Here is a 21,368-nt window from a genome sequence, read left to right as displayed (position 1 = left end):
TCTCTTGGACAGACTTAAAACAACAATTAACATATTTGATTCTGTGTTGTGAACTTCGCCCAACAGTTCCTCCAAGATTAGTTGTCAATTTCACTGTTTGTTAATTTTCCCAGATGCACTCCGATGTCCAGCGATACATGAATTCAAACAGCAAAGGCGGTAACAGTGCAGGTGTTCTCTCTCTCTCTCTCTCCTGCACTGCCCTCATCATGCGCTTCCTTTGTCTGTTCTTCTCCCTTTTAAAACTGCTGTTGTTTTTACTTTTTTTTTCCAAAGTTCCAAAACAATGCAACAGCATAAAAAACAGTAATTGCAGCTCCTGGAATTCGAGGGAATCACCTCCAACACCTAAAATACCTCAAAAAAAGGAGCAGCTCTTACAGCCAGAAATTTTTCCTGTCTTCCATCTTGGATTACCCAGAATCCCCAACTTGTTGGGCCGAAGGGCCTGTTTCCACACTGTAGGAAATCTAATTTAATCTAAACTAAATTATCAGTCAGCGTGGTCCCTGCCGGAATTTGCTGGTCATGGATGGAGCATTTATGAGCTGAAAATGTGTCGCTGGAAAAGCGCAGCAGGTCAGGCAACATCCAAGGAGCAGGAGAATCGACGTTTCGGGCATGAGCCCTTCTTCAGGAATGAGGAAATTCCTGCTAATTCTCCTGATTCTCCTGCTCCTTGGATGCTGCCTGACCTGCTGCACTTTTCCAGCAACACATTTTCAGCTCTGATCTCCAGCATCTGCAGTCCTCACTTTCTGGAGCATTTATGAGGCAGTCTTGCAGGTTAATCAACATAACACTTTGTATAATTTCCCCATTATTCAGGGAAGATGAAGTGCTATGTAAATATATGAATAAAAACAATCATGATTGAAGTGAGATTAACTGAAACATGATAAGTTTCAGCAAACTGTCATCTCTGCTTGTGTTGCATGGAAACCTATTGGCCTTGATTTGAAATGGAAGTCCCTTACAGAAATAGATCAGTACTGAAGAGTCAAATTCCTCCTTGCACATGACAGTGAGACATATGTCAGTAGTGTGAAGTAGTTCTACACCAAATATGCCATTATTCATGAATAAGGCATTTTAAAAACTTTTTTAATGCGATGTGGGCATTGCTGGCTGGCCATTCCTAGCTCCCCTTGAGAAGGTAGGGATGAAATGTCTTCTTGAATCGCTGCAGTCCCCCTGCTGTGGGTTGATCCACAATGCCATTAGGGAGGGAATTCCAGGATTTTGACCCAACAGTAAAGGAACAACAAGGTATTTCGAAGTCAGGATGGTGAGAATCTTGGAAGGGAACTTGATGGTGGTGGTGTTCCCATATATCTGCTGCCCTTGTCCTTCCAGATAGAAGTGGTTGTGTGTTTGGAAGGTGCTACCTGAAGATTTTTGATGAAAATCTGCAGTGCATCTTGTTGATAGTATGCACTGCTGCTACTGAGCATTACAGGTGGAGGGAGTGGATGTTTATGGATACAGTGCCAATCAAGTGGGCTGCTTTGTCCTGGATGATATCAAGCTTCTTGCGTATTGTTGGGACTGCACTCATCCAGGAAAGTGAGGAGTATTCTATCACACACTCTTGACTTGTGCCTTGTAGATGGCAGACAGGTTTTCAGGAATCAGGAGGTGAGTTATTCACAGCAGTATTCCTAGCCTTTGGCCTGCTCTTGCAGCCACTGCATTTATGTGGTGAGTCCGGTTGAGTTACCGATCAATAATAAATCCCAGGATGTTGGATAGTGGGGGATTCAGTGATGGTAACACCTTTGAGTGTCATGGGGTGGTGCTTAGATTGTCTCTTACTGGTGATGGTCATAGCCTAGCATTTGTGTGACGTGAATGTTACTTGCCACTTGTCAGCCCAAGCCTGGATATTGTCCAGATCTTGTTGCATTTGGACACGTACTGTTTTAGTGTTTGAGTGTCGTGAATGGTGTTGAACATTGTACAATCGCCGGTGATCATCACCAGTTCGGACCTTACGACAGGGAGAAGGTCATTACTGAAGCAGCTGATGATGGTTGGGTCGAGGACACTACACTGAGGAATTCCTAAGAGATATCCTGCAGGTAAGATGACTGACCTCCAACAACCATGATCATTTTCCTATGTGTCAGGTATGAGTCTAGCCACTGGAGAGTTTGCTCCCAATACCCACTGATTCCAGTTTTGCTAGGACTCTTTGATGCCATACTCGGTCAAATGCTTGCATTGTAAATAAATACTGAAATAATGATGTCTACCCTTCTGCACTGAAAATCTCTGTCACCAAAGGCAAATGCTTACACTATTGCTTTGAAGATTTAGGATCAAACCTCCCAGATATTTTGATGGCCAGTTCCAATTCATTGAGAAAATAATTAGCAGTTTCAAGTAACCACAATGTATAGATTACAAAGCCCTATAAATCTACAGTCATTCAGATTTATGGACAATGACAAGAAGAACTTTCCATCAATAGGACAGGTTATTCTGCTATAACATGTGTTTCATTAACACGAATTCACTACAATGCGATTGACAAATTGGGGACACTGTTTTTAAAGCATGAACCTTTAAAGGTTCTGACTGTATAGATGAAATAAGACTGAGGTAATCAATTTGCAAACACATCAGGTGGAGTTCCATTCCATTATGTAACTCTGCATTATTGACTATGGAGACCACTGAGAAGTGCTCAAAGCAGACACTGACTACAGTAATAATAACCCCTAACATTGAAATAGGATTATGTAATTTAGCAACAGATATAGAGATTAAACCTTTCATGTTTCTGTCATTCAGCAATCCTTATCCACCAATTTTACTTCCTCAACTGATTGAACATACATAACACGTGACAGAGAATAAACACAGGTTGAAATGGTCACAGCAAGACAATTATGACACTGTCATTTTCTTTCAACATTTCATCTTTTATCTAAAGGTGGAACAAATTGTGATGATGTCAATTCCAGATTCTAAAGGAAATCAGTGGTTGGATGGGCATGACGACATTTTAATAATAGTGTCAGCCTTTGCACTACAATGGACTGAACTTGGGTGCTGGACAGTGTGTGTGGAGGGTTTAGAGGATGATAATGTGACAAGTCATTTTGTCTGCTGTCATTGGTCGTTTCACTTCAGTAAGTGTGGAATTAAATCTGCTTACAAGCAGACATGATCATAACTTTGAAACCTACCTGAGACTTTCCATGGCTAGTTCTTGTTTCTCTTTCATTTTGGCTAATGCTGTGTTTTCTACTTTGAAGCGTTCAATTTCTGTTTCAAGTTGTAGAAGTTTGACTTGGAGTTGTCTGGATTGATCATCTTCTATATGATTTAAAACAATACATAATAGTTTAAAACGACAATTGTTTTGTTTAACAGCCAAAACAACATCAAATGATTTACTGGATCCTGGTTATTATTTCTAATTTAAAAATAACATCCAGGAAGTCACTATCCAGGAAGAACTAGCCATTTAGATACAAAATTGGCTTGAAGGTAAGAGACGTGGTTGATGGTGGAGGTTTGTTTTTCAGACTGGAGGCTTGTGACCGAGTGAGTTTTCTTGTGCTATTTTTTTCCAAACATGCCTCATTAACTGTGTAGCACACTATGTATACCACTTGTCCTACTCTCTCATCAACATAAGTTGAAGTTCTAGCCACAAGGTGTAAATGTCCTACTTTCTATCAACAAATCCTCTATCCATACTAATTTAAAACTTTCAAGTGTACAAATCGTTATCTTGTGTATTAACCTTTTTTTAGGGTACCTCACCAATTTTCTTTTTGAAATCCAAGTAAACCACATCCATAGACTTCCTTTTATTAATTCCATTATTTATACACCCCCAGAAAACTAATAAATATGTCAAACTTGCTATTTGTTCTAATCACACTTTGCATTGTTAAGTTTCTCCAATAAATAATCCAGCATCCTCCCAGTGACTGATGTCACCCTAATTGACCTATAGTTCCCTTGTTTTCTTTCTTCCTCCATTCTTGAATAGCTGCACTAAATTTGCTAACTTCCAATCTGCACAGACCAGTCCAGAATCTGGAAATGTTTCTAAAGTATTAGCCTGTGCATCCACTGTCTCTGCTATTGTTTCTTTTAGAACCTGAATGCATAGATTATAAGGTCCTAGGAGTTTGGCAGATTTTAATCACTCAAATTATTTTCAGTATACTTTTTCTGCTGCCAGTAATTATCCTAATTTCATCATTGTTACCAGCCCATAGTTAATGTTTTATTTCTAGTAAGTAATCCTCAATTTTCTATTATGAAAACAGATATATTTGTTCAATGTCTCTGCCATTTCTTCAGTCTCCATAATAATTTATCTGGTCTATGGCATATACATCTATATTGGCTACTCTCTTCTTTATTCCATTATAAATGTGAAAGTAGCAAGTTTTAATGGCGAAAGTAGAAACGTAGTGTCTGAAAATAAAAGATTTTTAAAGTATTGTTACATCTTCTGTCATTGCTCATGGTAAATCAGTGATTTTTTTTAATGCATAGAATTGTTATGCTATGTAGTATTACCAGCAAACTGATTCACTAGCTTTAAAGATTGCCCTGGGATCATGTAGTGTTGACAGTCATACCAATACTTTATGGCAGGCTCCAGAAATGCTGGAGAGAATCCCAGATTGCAGCAACACTGAAGAGGGAGTTTTAAGAAATGCTAGAATTATTAAGAAAGGAATCCTAGGCATAGGATTCACATAGATATTGGGAAAGGTATTCTCATTGTCTAGGAACAATGAAGCGGCATTGGGAAACACTAAACTTACAGTTAGAGGGTTGTGAGCATGTAAGATAGATTCTAAGTTCCAGGTGTGGTGAGGAACAAAGTATGGAGAAAGTGTTCCTGACAGCTAGTAAAGTTCAGGAGGTTGGAACAATGCTTGAGACATTTTGACCACACATATCACTACTCTAAATTGTCTATTTCAGAGCAGTACTGACAGACAATTTACCAGATGAAACATTAATAGTCAGATATCACCAAAAATAGAGATTAATTCAATTCCTCAACCCCATTCCTCATGCAATAATTTATGTCTAATCTAATTGTTACTTTAACTCCATTTTCTTGCTGACTCAAACAAATCTCAACTCCTTTAAAGCAAAATTGTGTCTAATTCAGGATTCAAAGATCCGGTCTCCAGTATTAGCTGTGGAACAGAATTTCAAAGACTTCTGAAAGAAGAAAGAAGAAAATTCTCTCCTTCTACTTCTTAACAGGCTAACATCTTAATGTTAAACTGAGCTCATTAGTTCTAACCTCCCACACAAGGGAGAACTTGAATCCTCTCAGCATTCATCTAGTCAAACCCCTGCAGAATCTTATTTGTTTTAATAAAAGCATCTTCAAACTTCAAAAAGACTAAATCCAATATGTTAAACCTTTCTTCGTAAAGCAATTCTTTTCTCACAGGAATCAGCCTACTTACCTGTCTTCAATTTAAGTATATCTCTTCTTATATATAACAACCAAAATTGTACACAGCTTTCCAACAATGTCCTGCACAGTTCTGCTAAAACAGATTTAATTTTATAATCTAATCCCCTTGCAATAAAGACCAACATTCAGTTTGCTTTCCTAATTATTTGCAGTACCTACATGCAAACATTATGTGATTCATGTACAAGGTGACCTAGTCGCTCTGTGCAGAAACATTCTGCAGTCTCTTCATTCAATAATCTGCTTTCCATTCTTCCCATCAAAGTGGACAATCTCTAATTTTCCAAATCACATTCTATTTTTTTTTGCTCACTCACTTTACCTATCTATTTATTTTGCAGGCTCTTTATATTTTCGTCACAACTCCTCTCCGACTGTATTTGTACCATTAGCAAATATAACAGCCCTTAATCAAAACATTAATAAAGATCATATATAACTGAGGTCCCATCTGCTCTCTCAAACAATAGCCAGAAGGGAGGACAGAGCAGAGGGCGGACAGTGAAGATAATTGTAAAAATTTTAACTAATGAACATGTTCACATAGAGGATAGGTGGCACTGGGTTAAAAAGGCGAATGTGAGTAGAATGGGCTTTAATGTAGCTTTTTAACTCGGCTACTGAATTAGTTTTCTGTTTTTGGATTTCCTGACCAACAGGAGCAGATAGATACGATGACGAACCACACTTAACTGTTCAAACCTCGATAACTAAAAGGAACTGAACATGGATCAGAAGGATGCATGCCACAACTGTCAGAACACACTTCAATTTTGGAGTCTCAAAGATGAAAGAGCGTCCCAACTAAATACCACATTGGTACTCGGGATGTCATGTTATAACCTTAAAGGGCCTGCAGGCAGATGCTTTCCCAGCACATGTGAGACAGAAGTCTCTGTAACAAAGCAGGTATAGCTGCAAGTTATTGAGAAGCTCACCTAAGAGAGTGAGGTCTCTTTCTTATGGATATATCAGAGACCTAGTGGTATTGCGGCTGGATTAGTAATCTAGAAACCCAATTAATGTTCTGGGAATTCAGGGTCAAATCATAACACAGCAGATGATGGAATTTGCATTCAATTGCAAAAAGTCTAGAATTAAAAGTCTAATAACGTTGTAAAAGCTAATCAGGTTCACTCATGTCCTTGAAGGAAAGAAACTGTTGTCCTTACCTTATTTGGCTTACATGTTACTCCTAACCCATAGCAATATGGTTGACTCTAAACTGAGTTATGAATGGCCAAAAGTCATTCAGTTATATCAACTACTATAAAATCTAAAGGAAAAGAGTTAATAAAGTAAGTGTTTGCCCAGCAGAAAAATGTTTCCAGAAATTTAGTAGTGGAGAATAAACAGATGACAGATAGACTGAACAGATAGTTTTCACCACTCTTCACTATACAGGATGCAAATACCACTTCAGAAATAGCTATAAATCAAGAATTGAAAGGAAATAAGGGAGGGAGGAAAGGAAGTACTCAAGAAATTTACAATTGCTACAGAGGTGGAACTGAGTAAATAGTTGGAACTGCAAGTTGACAAGTCCCCAGATCCTTAAAAGTAGCTAGTGTGACAGTTGATAACTTGGTTTTAATTTTCCAAAATTTGGATTGAAAAGATTCCTTTAGTTTTGAAAACCGCTAATGTAATCCCGTTGTTCAAAAATGAAGGGAGGCAAAATACAAGAAGGTACAGGCCTTTTAGCTGAACATCTGTTATAGGAAAATGTTAGAATATTATTAAAAACATTATAACAGTGCACTTTGATAAGTTCAAGGAAATCAGAGCAGTCAACATGGCTTTGTCAAAGATAGTGTATTGTAGAGAAAGACATGGAGGCTAGGAAACTCAGGGAAATAAATATTTATGCCTTGAAAGTAGTCCACATTACAAAAGATGAGGTGTTAGAGTCTTAAAAAACATAAGGTGGATGAACGTCCAGGACTTGATCAAGCGTATCCCAGGATGTTGTGGCAAGTTAGGGAAGAAATTGCGAGGCTCCTAGCAGAGACATTTGTATCACCTATAGACATGGGTGAGGTGCCATAGGACTGGAGGATGGCTACTGTTGTGCTTTATTTTATAAAGGCTGCAAGGAGAAGACTGGAGGCTATAGACTGGTGAGTCTAGCATCTAAGTTGTTGGAAGGGATTCTGAGAGATAGGATTTAAATCCATTTGGAAAGGCAAGGTCTGATTAGGGATAGTCAGCATGGCTTTGTGCATGAGAAATTGTGTCTCACAACCTGATTGAGTTTTTTGAAAATGTAACCAAAAAATATTGATGAGAGCAGAGCAGCAGACATTGTCTACATGGACTTTAGTAAAACCTTTAACAAGATTCCACATGGTAGACTGATCAGTAAAATTAGTTTATATGGGCTTCAGGGAGAGCTTGTTGATTGGATACAAATTAGCTTGACAGTGGGAGACAGAGGGTAGTGGTGGAGGGTTGTTTTTTTGGACTGAAGGCCTGTGTTCCATAAGGATCAGTGTTGGGTCCACTGTTGTTTGTCATTTATTAAACAATTTGGATGAGAATTTAGGAAGAACAGTTAGTAAGTTTGCAGCTGTCACTATAGTCAACAGTGAATAAGATTATCTAAGATTACAAATGAATCTTGATGTTTTGGGCCAATAGGCTGAGGAGAAGCAGATAGAGTTTAATTTGGATAAATGTGGGGTATTGCATTTTGGTAAAGTGAACAAGGGCAGGATTTATACAATTAATGGTAGGGCCCTGGGTGGTGTTGCAGAACAGAGAGACCTAGGAGTTCATGTATATAGTTCTTTGAAAGTTGTGTCACAGGTAAACAGATTGGTTAAGAAGGCAGTTAGCATTCTTGCCTTCATTGCTTGAGAATGCAGTATAGGATTTGGGACATCATGTTAGGATTGTACAGGATGTTGGTGAGGCCACTTTTGGAGTATTGTGTACAGTTCTGTTGCCCTGCTATAGGAAGGATATTATGAGGATTCAGAAAAAATTCATCAGAATGTTGCTGGGACTGGAGGGTTTGAATTATAAGGAGAGGCTGGATAGGTTGGGACTTTTTTCACAGAAGTTTGGGAGGTTGAGGGATAATTTTATAGAGGTTTATAAAATCACGAGGGGCATAGCTAAGGTGAACAGCAAAGGTCTTTTCCTTAGAGTGGGGAGTTCAAAACAAGGGTGCATATTTTTAAGGTGAGTGGAGAAAGATTTAGAAGGGACTTGAGGGACACCTTTTTTTACACAGATGGTGGTTCATGTGTCGAATGAACTACCAGAGGAAGTGGTGGATGCAGGTACAGTTAAACCATTTAAAAACATTTGGAGGAGTACATGAATAGGAAATGTTTAGATGGATATGGGCCAAATGCAGGCAAGAGGGGCTAATTTTGTTTGTTTGCAAAATCAGAGATTATAAAGAGGTTGAATGAGTTTGGTGAATATAGAATCCAAAGTTGTGGTTCCAGTTAATGCCACTAGAGGAAAGCACGTAGACGTGAAATGAGAAGGAGACGAGCATAGATCTTTTTGGAATTCAGAAGTAGAGGCTGGATATTCATAGAATCATGGAGTCATACAGCAGGGAAACAGACCCTTCAGTCCAACCAGTCCATGCTGACCATAATCCCAAACTAAACTAGTCCGACTGTCTGTGCTTGGCCCATACTCCTCCAAACATATGTAAGGGAGAAACTAGAAAAGGATAGTATTCCCACCTAGTTGGATTCCAAACTAAAAGGGAATGGTGCTGGGTCAATCATGCTGAAGAAGGCGATCAAGTTGATTTGGGAGGCACTGACAGGTATCAGACAGTATCATTTCTGACTTTCATTACAGCCATTTAATTGCATGGGCAGGGGTGGAAATTGGATTACAAGGATTAGTCAACAAATAAATGTAGAAAAGATAAGTATAAATTTAGGAGATGAAATTACATTCTAAGGCTTTTGGAGGACAGTTATTTTCCCTCCTCTCCCTTTCTCCATCATCTTCTTCCCCTTTTCCTCTGCTTTTTTTTTAACCTTTGCCTTTAGCCTTTCTACTCTTCGTCTTTCTATACACTCATTTCAACCAACATTTTTATTCTTCTCTTCCTATTCTCTTTCCTTCCTTCACACCTCTTTTCTGTCTCCTCTTCTCCACCCTTTATGGTGATTACAGTACACTGGTCTATGATAACGACATGATCTTAGAAAGGGATAACATCACCAAGATGTCAGAGATCTGTTTTAACTTCACCTTAATTGCTTTACAGACTGAAATACGTTTGAATTGTAATCATTATTGTAATAAGGGAAATGTATCTGCCAACTTGAGCACAGCAAAATCTTACAGAAAACTGAAATGAGATAATGTCCACCCTTGTGTTGAGTAATACTGGGTCAGGGCTAAATATTGGCCAATACACAAGGAAGAGCTCCATTGCTCTTCTTCAAATTATGCTAGCATTTCATTTACATCCATCTGCAAGGGCGTGAGTTCAATATCTCGTCCAAACATAGGCACTTCCAACACTGCAATACTCCTTCAGTATCTCACTGAACTAAGATATGGCCTGAAGTGTCCACATAATTGTGCTGGTTTAGACAACACACATAGCTTGATAAATTTTGACCAGGATAGATAAATCTGATGGGATCACACATTGAAAAAACTAGCCATGTGCAACAGCTACATTTTAAAAGAAACACTGACCCTAAGATGAATTACTCATCACTGGAAGTTTCTATTGATTTGTGGGCTGTCAAGGATGATCCAATAATTAAATTGGAACTTTAGGATGCAAGAACATTATCAACTACTGTCAAAATGAATGTTTTTTAAAAATAAGGAACTACTTTACCCCAATCTACCTTGAAAATGCTTATTACAATTACAGCAAGGCATGTAGGCTTTCTCAAATTTTGGGGTGGCACAGTGGCTCAGTGGTTAGCACTGTTGCTTCACACAACCAGGGTCCCAGGTTCGATTCCAGCCTCGGGCTGTGTGGAGTTTGCACGTTCTCCCTGTGTCTGCGTGGGTCCCCTCTGGGTGCTCCAGTTTCCTCCCACAGTCCAAAGATATGCAGGTTAGGTGAACTGGCTATGCTAAATTGCCCATAGTGCTAGGTGCTCTAGTCAGAGGGAAATGGGGCTGGGTGGGTTACTCTTCGGAAGGTTGCTGTGGACTGGTTGGGCCGAAGGGCCTGTTTCCACACTGTAGGGAATCTAATCTAAAGAGGCAGAAAGCATTACTAAAATTATTGTTTTTTGTGATCAAGCCATTCTAGCTACTCAATCTGTACCAAGTTAGCACTCTTAAATATTACAAGAACAGTACATAAAAATTAAAACATCACCCAAGCCTGTTGGTTCATTGAAGGTACTGTAAACGAATTGCAAAATTGGCAATTTGTTTTGGAATTAATGACTAAATCCAAAACTGAAACTCTACTTTTATGTTTTGAAGAATCTCGTGTGAGGTTTAAACCAACACCTTCTGACAAAAAGACACATAGCATTACTTGGCAGTGCTGATACATTAATAAGGAAGGACTTGTTTTGGCAGTTTTATTCTTGCTTATTATAAAATTATTGCAACTATTTATGGCATTGGCAAAATATAACATATTTGGTACACATACACTTTTCTTTTTTTGCCTGTATGCAACGTCATGGGAGATTAATTACTACAAAAGAATGGTACAGCAATATAGTCATGTTTTTTCTCCTTTTAATCTTTCAAAGACTTTACATGAGAATGACTTTATACATAAACTCATTTAAATACCATAAGTGTGTATCAGAATAGGTCGCTTTTAGCAATGACCACAATTTGTTTATCTGCAACTCTGCTTGTTTGAGAGTTATCAAGGTCATCATCACCAAGTTGCAGCAGTCAAGTGGTATAAGCAGGATTATTTGTATTAAGTGCTCAGAGTTTCGATCAATCTTTAATCAAAGTTATAAGCAGTACATCAGGATATATCTTCCTCACTCCTCAAAGATTCTCTTCCAACAACAGAACTTCCTATATACATTCCACCATATCCTCCTTGCTAAAATGAGCAAAATTATGAATTGTAGTTGCACAGCTCGATTGTGAATTTGAATAATTTTACTTCACAGATACATACCTTGAATATTTGCACTACTTGAGTTCATCTGCGCTGGAAGGTCAGAATTTCGTGACATCTTTGGTTGAGAATGAGGTACTGTTGACTGACCAGAAGTAGAAAGTTGCATCAGATCTGGTTCTTTAGAATCACAAGTTTGAGTGTTCTTAAAACTACTGCCACATTTTTTTACAAAGTTTGCCTTCCTTCTCATAACCTTGTTTTTATTTCTTGTTGGCCTGTTATTTGGAAAATGAAATCTCCTTTCATTTGTCTTGAGCTCTAAAGTTTCATTTTCACTGCTACTGGTGCTGCTCAGTGCATTATGTTTCACAGCAGACTTTCCAGATTTTGACCTACAGTATATAGAATGCTGAGAAGTTTGAACTCTTGTACTCGTTTCTTCTATTTCACTTGGGGCATCACTCGCATAGTCCACATCATCTGACAAGTCTAAGTTTTTGTCAGTCTGACCAGAAGTTTGTAGAATTTCTTTCATGGGGTGTGTGTGGTACTGAGATTTTGGACAAACATCTTCATTGTCAGTACTGTCTGTTTCAGCATTTGATGCACCACAACTTAGACTGTTGTTCTTTAAAACAAAGCCCAGACTATGTTCATTATTCGCGAGTGGTACCAATCCCGTAGTTCCAAAACTGTCCATGTCATGATCTTTTATTTGCTGGTTTCCGAAATTTGCACTCTGGCACAGTAAACCATCAGTAGCAACTTGAATTATTTTGTCATTTATTCTTTTAAAGCCTATGCTTGGACTTATTCTGTCCAGGAACTTTTTGGAATCTGTGTCATTGGCTATATCTTCATTTTGGGCTTTCTCTGCCTGCTGTTGGTCCAGATTGGTTGTCTGGTCTATATTTTCTGTTCTCTTATTACTTAAGCATTCCAGATGAGAAACGTTATTGAAATATGGCAGTTCATTTGAAGATTCTTGTAGCTGGTTCATCTTAATCTGTCCAATTTGTTGGCCTTGGTTCTGCCTCTCCATGCTTTCATGAGAAAAACTATTTGGGCAATTCTTTAATTGTGAATCAACTCCCATTAAGTGCTGATTTTCTAGAGCATTTATGTTTAAACTTCCTTTACTAGTTCTTCCTTGGGATTCCTCTAGAGTGGTAATATCCTCTTCTTGACTGTCCTGCTGAACATGGTGGCATCCACTCTTTCTTCTGTCAGAGTATTTATGAGGTGATTCAACTTTGATTGGTGGTTCTGCTACATTTATGTCACTTTGAATACCCTCATCTGTACTATTCTTGATTTCGTCCAGTTTTTCTTTCAACGTGTGATCCTTTATTTTGGTTTCTTCCAGGGAGTTATCAATACAGACAGACTTCATTGCTTTTGATTCCACAAGTTCTGAACTATCAATTTGTTTTTTTGAAATTAATTGTTTTTTATTCTGATGTTTTTTATTCTCATTGAGCAAGGGTAAGGAAAATCTGTGTTGACCGCTAAAACTAACTTTTTTAGGAAATTGTTTGGTGGATTTGCAAACTGGACTCCTGTTTTCTTCCTTGAGGATATTTTCTTTGTTCTTCTCAAAGCGTGCAATGCCTTCTCCACGCTTCAGGAAAGTCTTCTTTGGAGCCACCTTCACTTCATTAATATCCTGTAGAACAACCAAAAAGATTTGTTTTTGCATTAGATTCAAAGTAACGCTATGATGCTGATACAATATAGAGATAACAAACCAGACCAAATCAGCATTCTTATCACTGGATTTGTAACAGAGTGATGTTAGAATATTTAATGACCCTCAAAATTGCTTTATTGCTCCTAATCAGACTTTACAAATAACAGATACATGATACCAAGTTTTTAACTTAAAAATATCAACAATGTAGTCTTAATAAATTATAGTAGAACACAGATGAACAAGGCAACCTAATTAATATCTATGATCTCCAAATCTCTTTGAATATATAGCCCACTCACACACAGATGGACAGACACAGTTAAGAAATTTGAAGAAGAAAATAAAAGATCTATAATTTGATAGTTTTATAGTTGTTTCAATGATGCACATTTGGTCTTTATGAAATCCCTTGTAAAAGTGCGCATTGTATGTCTTGCAGTCTTATAGACTGGTGAATTCCAGAGTCACCAGTCAATGCAAACAGCTTCTGCAGATTTCTTGAGATATTATATTTATTTCTTATAGAGTTCTTTCCTCAGGACTTTCAACAAGTCAATGATGGTGAGAAAGAGCAAAACCAAAAAAAGAACGGCTTTCCGGTTTAGCAGTTTCTAAAACAAAACTGCTTCTTGCCCAAAAACCCAAGTAGAGCCAGTTCATTCCTGTCTTCCTTTCTTCTTCAACGTTTTCTGTAATTGGCTAGTCAGCACCAGTCCTCCCTTGATTGAGAAATTCAACATCTAACCAGTCCTTTAGCATAACATCTTGTGCTGAATCATCTAGTGTCCTTAGAACAGTAATTAACCTGCATTATGTTTCCAGAAAACATCTGTTTTTTGTGCTCTGTTCTTTATCGAAACAAGCTGCTGTTCAAAATTCAAAGTTCTATTCTCAAATGCAACTCAGTTCCAAACCGAAAATGAGAAAAAATAAAAGGAAACTAGTAATGGTCACAACAATGCAATTGTTACACATAAAATAAAGATTTAGCTGGTTGCAAAATGTGATCCTTTGCAAACATTTCCTGTCATATTTTCCATTTATGACTTTCTCCAACAAAAAATTTTGTATTTCTGTAAAAAAGACATAAACCACTGAAGCTTTTCATCTTTTTATTAATCTGGACAGAATTGCAAAAATACCAAATTTCAAAGGGAACAAGAATTTATATTATGTGAGAAAAGGGTGCTAATTTGTTGGCAAGTAGACAAATTGCCCATAGTGTTAGGTGAAGGGGTAAAATGTAGGGGAATGGGTCTGGGTGAGTTGCTCTTCGGAGGGTCGGTGTGGACTTGTTGGGCTGAAGGGCCTGTTTCCACACTGTAAGTAATCTAATCCAATCAAAACATTTTGATAGCATGTCTCTTTTTCTCAGCAATATCCTCTCCAGTCTTTTTCTGATTCTGTAACTTCTCCATGCTATTCCTGCACTGAACCCTTTGTTATGAAGTCAGATTTATTGGAACTATCTTCCATTGTTCTGACATTATTCATCACTAGAAATAGATAACTACCTGAAAATAGCTGCTTTAAAACCTTTTAGCCATTTTTAAACCACATCTGAATTTTGACTACTATTCCTTAGATTATTTTTAAATTAAGGATTTTATGACCATCAGTATTTATATTTTCTCAGATATTTAAGTGGACTTGATATCATATTTGAGGTAAATGTTACTGATTTTGAATATCCTCTGGATGTTCTCTCAAAATGATGCTTGTTACTCTTGTAAGTGGTCTAAATGCTCGACATTCAGAAGTATATTGGTCCTACCCAATATCTACATATAACCTGGACATATAACTGAACCAGATATAGCACATTTCACTTGTACTCAACTGCTCCAGTTTCTGTCAGAGAAAGTTGAGAACTATATGTGAAACAAGTCTGGAATGAACTGTTCAGCTGCTTTATTAAATAGCAACAGAACATACAGAGTAATAGTCAAACCAAAAGTCATTTATTTCTTTCACCAAAAAATGGAAAACATAATAAAAACAAATCCTGACTCTTTTTGTGAGGTGTTTGCATTACCTAACAATTTTAACTGCAAGATTATTACCTCATATTTTTTAACTCCCAGTTCCATTTCACCTCAGGTCTCCTGTTTTAAACCTTCTTACTCAGTTAAATCTTATCAAAGAAAGCAGAAGGGGGATGTTTCCGATAGCATATGTCAGGATTCCTCCATAAGGCCTGTAAACTAAAGTGATTATCATTCATCCAAGCACATATCTTTCAGATGCATGCTGGGCAGAATTTTAATTGACAATAAATGGTGGGTTTAGGTCAGGTAATGGGGAAGTCAGGATTTAATTCTTAAAAATCAGACTGCTGATCTAAGTTTAAGCAGGTAGCCAAAGCACTTCAAAGAGGTAGATTAGTATTTTAAACTTTATTATCATTCAACATTTCTGGTTTGGTCTGGTCAGTAGCAATTCTCAAACATAAAGGAAACTAACAGTTACATTAAGATGAGCACTTTGCTAAATCCAAAAAATTAGCGATTGCATTGTGCCCACCTGGGGAACTTCTTTAACACCCATGCTGCCAAAACTCCGTTCTTCTCCACAAGATCTACAATCTCATCCTCTCCACAATCTGAATTAGCACTCCATCCCACCACAGATAAGGTTATAAAACACTCTCTGTTCTCCATTAGGTACACAATCCTTGCCCTAGGCCTCTAATCTCTCTTCCAGAAGGTCTCTGACAATCTTTGCCCCAGTCATGCATTCAAGCCTGTAATTCCCACACCGAACTCACTTATTGAGGAGTCCTTTCCATCACTCCATCCCTGATTTTGACAATTCCCTTAATTGACTCTGTTCCCTGGCCACATTCGATTATTCCCTCTCCCCTACTTTAAAGATGGTCACCTCCCCCTCCCCTGCCCACTAGTGAGAATAGTGAAATAGTTGACCTTTATCAAAAATACTCCATATCTAACTGAAAGCCAATGCAGTGAATTGGTGTTTACAAGAACAAAAGGTGATCCTGAAGTTACGTCATAAGATGGATGGTGAAATGATGTTTCCCATTCTCCAGGAGTATATTAAGCTGGAGAATGTTTAAAAATTAGGGCTTTTCCATTTCAGTCTGTGATGAACAATTTTATTTTCCAAGACAACGGTTATTCTGAGGAATTCTCTTCATCAGAGAAGCAAAGAGGTTGGGTGATTGAATATAGTCAAGGATAAGTTAGGTAGACTTTTGATTGACAAAGGAATTAAAACAATGAAGGCCAAACAGGCGGAGTTGAGGTCATAATTAGATCAGCCTTGATCTTATTGAATGGCAGAACAGGTTTGAGTGTCAAATGGTCCTGCTCCTGTTCTTAACATTTGTGATTTTGTGAATTCAATTAGTGATGTTATGAACATACTTTGGAGTTAAAGCTACACTGTGGGGAGAATCCTGACTTACAGAATTCCATGGTTTTTGGCCATCCTGTGTTCCTGACTAGTCAAGCAATTAAAACTGGAGATTTAAATGAATGGCAATAGTTTCACCCAATACCAGGTTATAGTCCAACAGGTTTAATTGGAAGCACTAGTTTTCAGAGCGCTGCTCCTTCATCAGGTGGTTGTGGAATCTAAGATCATAAGACACAGAATTTATAACAAAAGTTTACAGTGTGATGTAACTGAAATTATACATCACACTGTAAGCTTTCATTATAAATTCTGTGTCTTATGATCTTATACTCCACAACCACCTGAAGGAGCAGCGCTCCGAAAGCTAGTGCTTCCAATTAAACCTGTTGGCCTATAACCTGGTGTTGTGTGATTTTTAACTTTGTACACTCCAGTCCAACATCGGCATCTCCAAATCAATATTTTCACCATATATGATTGTGGATATTAGTTGGCAATCTGTGATAAAATAACAAATGATTTACCATCAAAGATAAATTCTGGTGAACAGGGTGTGGGTGTTACATTAGATCCTTGTTGTATGAGGCTTGAAATAGACTGTAAATTTTAGCATTGATTAAACTGGCTTGTCAGATTTTAATGTACATCAACGTGTGCCTTTTAATATACATCTGTGATATATTTCCTAATCTCATAAAGGAAGTCAAATGCTAAGCATACTTTCTGGGTCAAACTGAGTCAATGGAAAATAGATTAAAGTAACTGGGCATAGATGAGTTAAGAAGAATAGGAGAAAATCAAAGACAAAACTAAGAGGAAGCCAGAGGGTGGATTGGAGGAAATGGGATGATGAGTAGGGATGGAGAAGTGAATTGGAAGAACCAAGAATAAAGAACAATACTGCACAGGAACAGGCCTGCTGGCCCACCATGACTGCACCAACACTTTGCCTTTCAAAACTAAAACTCTTTTGCCTCTGCATGTTCTGCATCCCTCTATTCCCCATCTATTCATATATCTGTCAAATTCCTCTTAAACATTGCTATTGTATCTGCCTCCGCCACCTCCTCTGGCAGCACATTCCAGATGTTTACCACTCATATCTCCCTCAAACTTCCCCTTTTTAACTTAAACCTATGTCTGCTAGTAATTGACATTTCTATCATGGGAAAGAGACTCTAACTATCTATGCCTCTCATAATTTTGTAAGCTTCTATCAGGTCACCCTCATCCTTTGATGCTCAAGTGAAAAAAACCCTCCAAACCTTAGTAAACTGTTTCTGTATCATCTTCAAAGGCCTTCATATCCTTCTGGTAGCTAGTGATCAGAACTGTACAAAATATTCCAAATGTGGCCTAACTAAAGTATTATACAGTTCAACATGACTTGCCAATTTTATACTCTGTGCCCCAACCAATAAAGGCAAACATACCATATGCCTTCTTGATCGCCTTATCTACTGTGTTGCCACTTTCAGGGAAGTGTGGATTTGTACAACTAGATTGCTCTGTATGTCAACGTCACTAAGGCAGACCTGGGCATTTTACGGCCCGTGGGCCATATCCGACACTTGGGTCATTCCTGTCCAGCCCGCATGAGGTCAATCTTAAATTAGAATATAAATGAAAAAGTATTTACGCAATGCACACAATACAACTGTGTTGCTTTTGTTTTGAAAAGGATGCTTTGTTTATTTACGTATGGACGCACATGCGCGTGTATGTGCATGTGTGCGTGAACAGCTAAAAGTGATGCTTGCTGGCTAGCCCTCAAAATGTCAGCTCACGCCAAGACAAGTTATGTCATATCCCACAAAATCGCCAGAAACAGTAAACGTTTTCTGATGGAGAGTTTATTAAGGAGTGCTTGTTGGACTCTGCAGAACTAATATGCCCGGAGAAAAAAAGAGGCATTTGAGAATGTGCCCCTCTCCCGACGCACTGTAACAAGAAGGATTGGGGACATCATGAGAAATCTGGAGCTTCAGCTGCAGCACAGAGCAGTCAACTTTGACTTTTCTTCCTTGGCTTTGGATGAGAGCTGCGATGTATGTGACACAGCCCAGCTACTCATCTTCGTACGTGGGATAACTACAGACTTTAAAATCACGGAGGAGCTGGCAGCCATGCAGTCAATGAAAGGAACAACAACTGGAAATGATTTGTTCACAGAGGTAAATGCATGTTTGGACACGTTGGGACGAAAACAGGACAAGCTGGCGGGTGTGACAACGGATGGTTGTCCAAATCTAATGGGAAAAATTGTTGGACTCTTAAAGAGAATGCAGGATAAAGTGACAGAAATTGACCCTGAACAGAAAGTGGTATTTTTGCATTGTATTATACATCAGGAAGTGTTGTGTAAGTCAGTGTTAAAAATTAACCATGTGGTTGATGTTGTAACTAAAATAGTTAACTTCATCAGGGCAAGAGCTTTGAATCACAGGCAGTTTATTGCACTTTTGGAGGAAAATGAGACTGAACATTGCGACATAAGCTACCACACAGCTGTCAGGTAGCTCAGCCTGGGCAAAATGCTGAAAAGTGTATGGGACCTGACAGAAGAGATTCAAGATTTCTGTGTGAAGAAAGGGAACAGCATTCCACAGCTTTCAGATGCAGACTGGATTGCAGACCTTGGTTTTGCTGTTGATGTGACTGCACTTATGAATGAACTAAATGTGAAACTGCAGTGCAAGGGCCTTTTTGTGCATGAAATGTACAACTTGGTGAAGGCTTTTATGAGAAACTTGCAGCTTCTCTCAAGCCAAATGGAGGACAACATTCTCACCCACTTGCCAACACTGAAGGAAGCCGCACCTTCAGCTGATCACCTCCACAGGTACTCATCTATGTTAGAAGCAGTCCTACCATCTTCAGTTTGTTCTTCCTCTTCATCTTACTGGCCTTAGTTTCTGACTTCTCCTCAGTTATTTTACTTGCTGACCTACTGCTCTAGTACCTGCCTTCCTGCCACACTAGTTTAAACACTTCCTGTCTAGCACTTGCAAACGTTCCTGCCAGGATATCGGTACACATCCAGTTTAGGTGCAACCTGTCTTTTCATATAAGACCCATCTACCCTGGAAGACATCCTAATGATCTACATAGCTAAAGCTCTCCCTCCTCCAACTGCTCTTTAGCCACATTTTAATTGTATTATATTTCTATTCCTAGCCTCACTGGGATGTGGCACAGGTAATAATCCTGACGTCCTTCTTACTTAATTTCCTGAACTCCATTTACATCTCTCTGTTTCCCTATATCATTAGTATCAAAATGGACTACAATCTCTGCCTGCTCACCCTCCTTCTTCGGAATATCCCTTGCCTACTCTGAAGCATCCTTAACTCTGGTACTAGTGCAGCAACACAAAATCCTAGAGTCTCTCTTGCAGCCACAGAAACATCTGTCCATGTCCCAGACTGTAGATTCATCTAACAATACTGCTCACCTATACTTCAATCTCCCCACTATACAACAGTGTCAGCATTGGTGCCACTGATCTGGTTGCTGTTGCTACTTTCCTGAGAGACCATCCATTCAACAGTATCCAAAACATTATACGTGTTTGAGAGGGGAATGGCCACAGAGGATTCCTGCTCTACCTGGCCATGCTTACCAGTCTTCTTGGTGGTCATCTAACTCTTCTGTATCTGTGTATCTATAAGTAGTGGTGTGACTATCTCACTAAGTGTGCTATCCACAACATTCTCAGACCCATGAATGATTAATAGTGATTCCATCCGTTACTCCATGGAAATGTCTCTGATTTTCCACGTATTGCAGGAGGAGCATTCCACAAAGCTGAGTTCTCCTCAGCCTTATCAACTGCAGATGATAATTCAGGAACTGATTACACAACTTACCTCACTTGTCACCAAAGTCAGGTCTCTTGCACTTGCACTTTATTCCTAGCAGACTACACCAATGAAAAGTAAGTACTTTATCTCTCTCCAGCCACTCTCACTCAGTCTGCAAACCTGGTTCCTGAGCAGCCAAGCCTATGTCACTTTTTGAATCATGCTGTCACCTCCACAGCTGCCCCCCCCAGATTCAGATCCACACAGACCCAGACTTGCACTCCTTCACTCTGTTATTGCTGCTGTCGCTGCTCAGACTCACCTTAGTCCAGACCCCACACTTTAAAATATTTATCCTGCTATCACTGCTGCTGTTAACCCTCAGGTTCGTTCTCCTTTGCTCAGATGTTGCTGCTGTTGCTGCTCCGACTGACTTCCAAAGGAAGATAACTATCTCAGTGCAGATGAAGGGTCATGAGAATACTCTACAGTGGGCTTAATTGGGAAGGGACAGGTGAGGGGAGAATTTTAGCAGTAAAAATGGATATCAGGTTGGGAAAGTGTTGGAAAACATGCTTTTGTTTGGGACATGCAGAGAAAGGGTGAGGTATAGCTGAGAAAATTTTAAAAAATATAAAAATGCATATTGATGACTCCCAATTATAGAGTCATAGTCATACAGTCATACTTTTCGGTCCAATTAGATCATGCCAACCAAACTAAACTAGTCACACCTGCCTGCGCTTGGCCCATATCTCTCCAAACATTTCTTATTCATGTACTTATCCAAATATCTTTTAAACATTGTAATTTTCTCTCATTTACTACTTCCTCGAGAAATTCATTCCACATACGAATAACCCAATGTAAAAAAGTTACTCTTCATGTCTTTTTAAAATCTTTCTCCTCTCACCTTAAAAATACATCTCCTAGTCCCCTAATCTTTAAGTTCCCCCACTGTAGGGAAAAGAC

At 38.6% G+C, this 21,368-nt stretch overlaps 1 protein-coding gene and 1 pseudogene across 1 annotated transcript in view; one reads left to right on the top strand and one right to left on the bottom strand.

The window, feature by feature from the left end:
- The window catches only part of LOC140483396 (centrosomal P4.1-associated protein-like), a 184,722-nt gene that overhangs the window by 108,941 nt on the left and 54,413 nt on the right, over positions 1-21,368 (bottom strand). Inside the window, exons 6-7 of the mRNA XM_072581646.1 lie at positions 11,580-13,188; positions 3,195-3,324 (exon numbers count right to left, since the gene is read on the bottom strand). Coding sequence (XP_072437747.1) covers positions 3,195-3,324; positions 11,580-13,188 — 1,739 coding nt within the window. The remainder of the gene's footprint in view (positions 1-3,194; positions 3,325-11,579; positions 13,189-21,368) is intronic.
- LOC140482631 (general transcription factor II-I repeat domain-containing protein 2A-like) lies at positions 18,561-19,505 on the top strand (annotated as a pseudogene).

The sequence above is a fragment of the Chiloscyllium punctatum genome, chromosome 11 (genome assembly GCF_047496795.1).
Source record: "Chiloscyllium punctatum isolate Juve2018m chromosome 11, sChiPun1.3, whole genome shotgun sequence".
Taxonomy (NCBI): Eukaryota; Metazoa; Chordata; class Chondrichthyes; order Orectolobiformes; family Hemiscylliidae; genus Chiloscyllium; species Chiloscyllium punctatum.
This window is presented reverse-complemented; position numbering and strand designations above follow the sequence as displayed.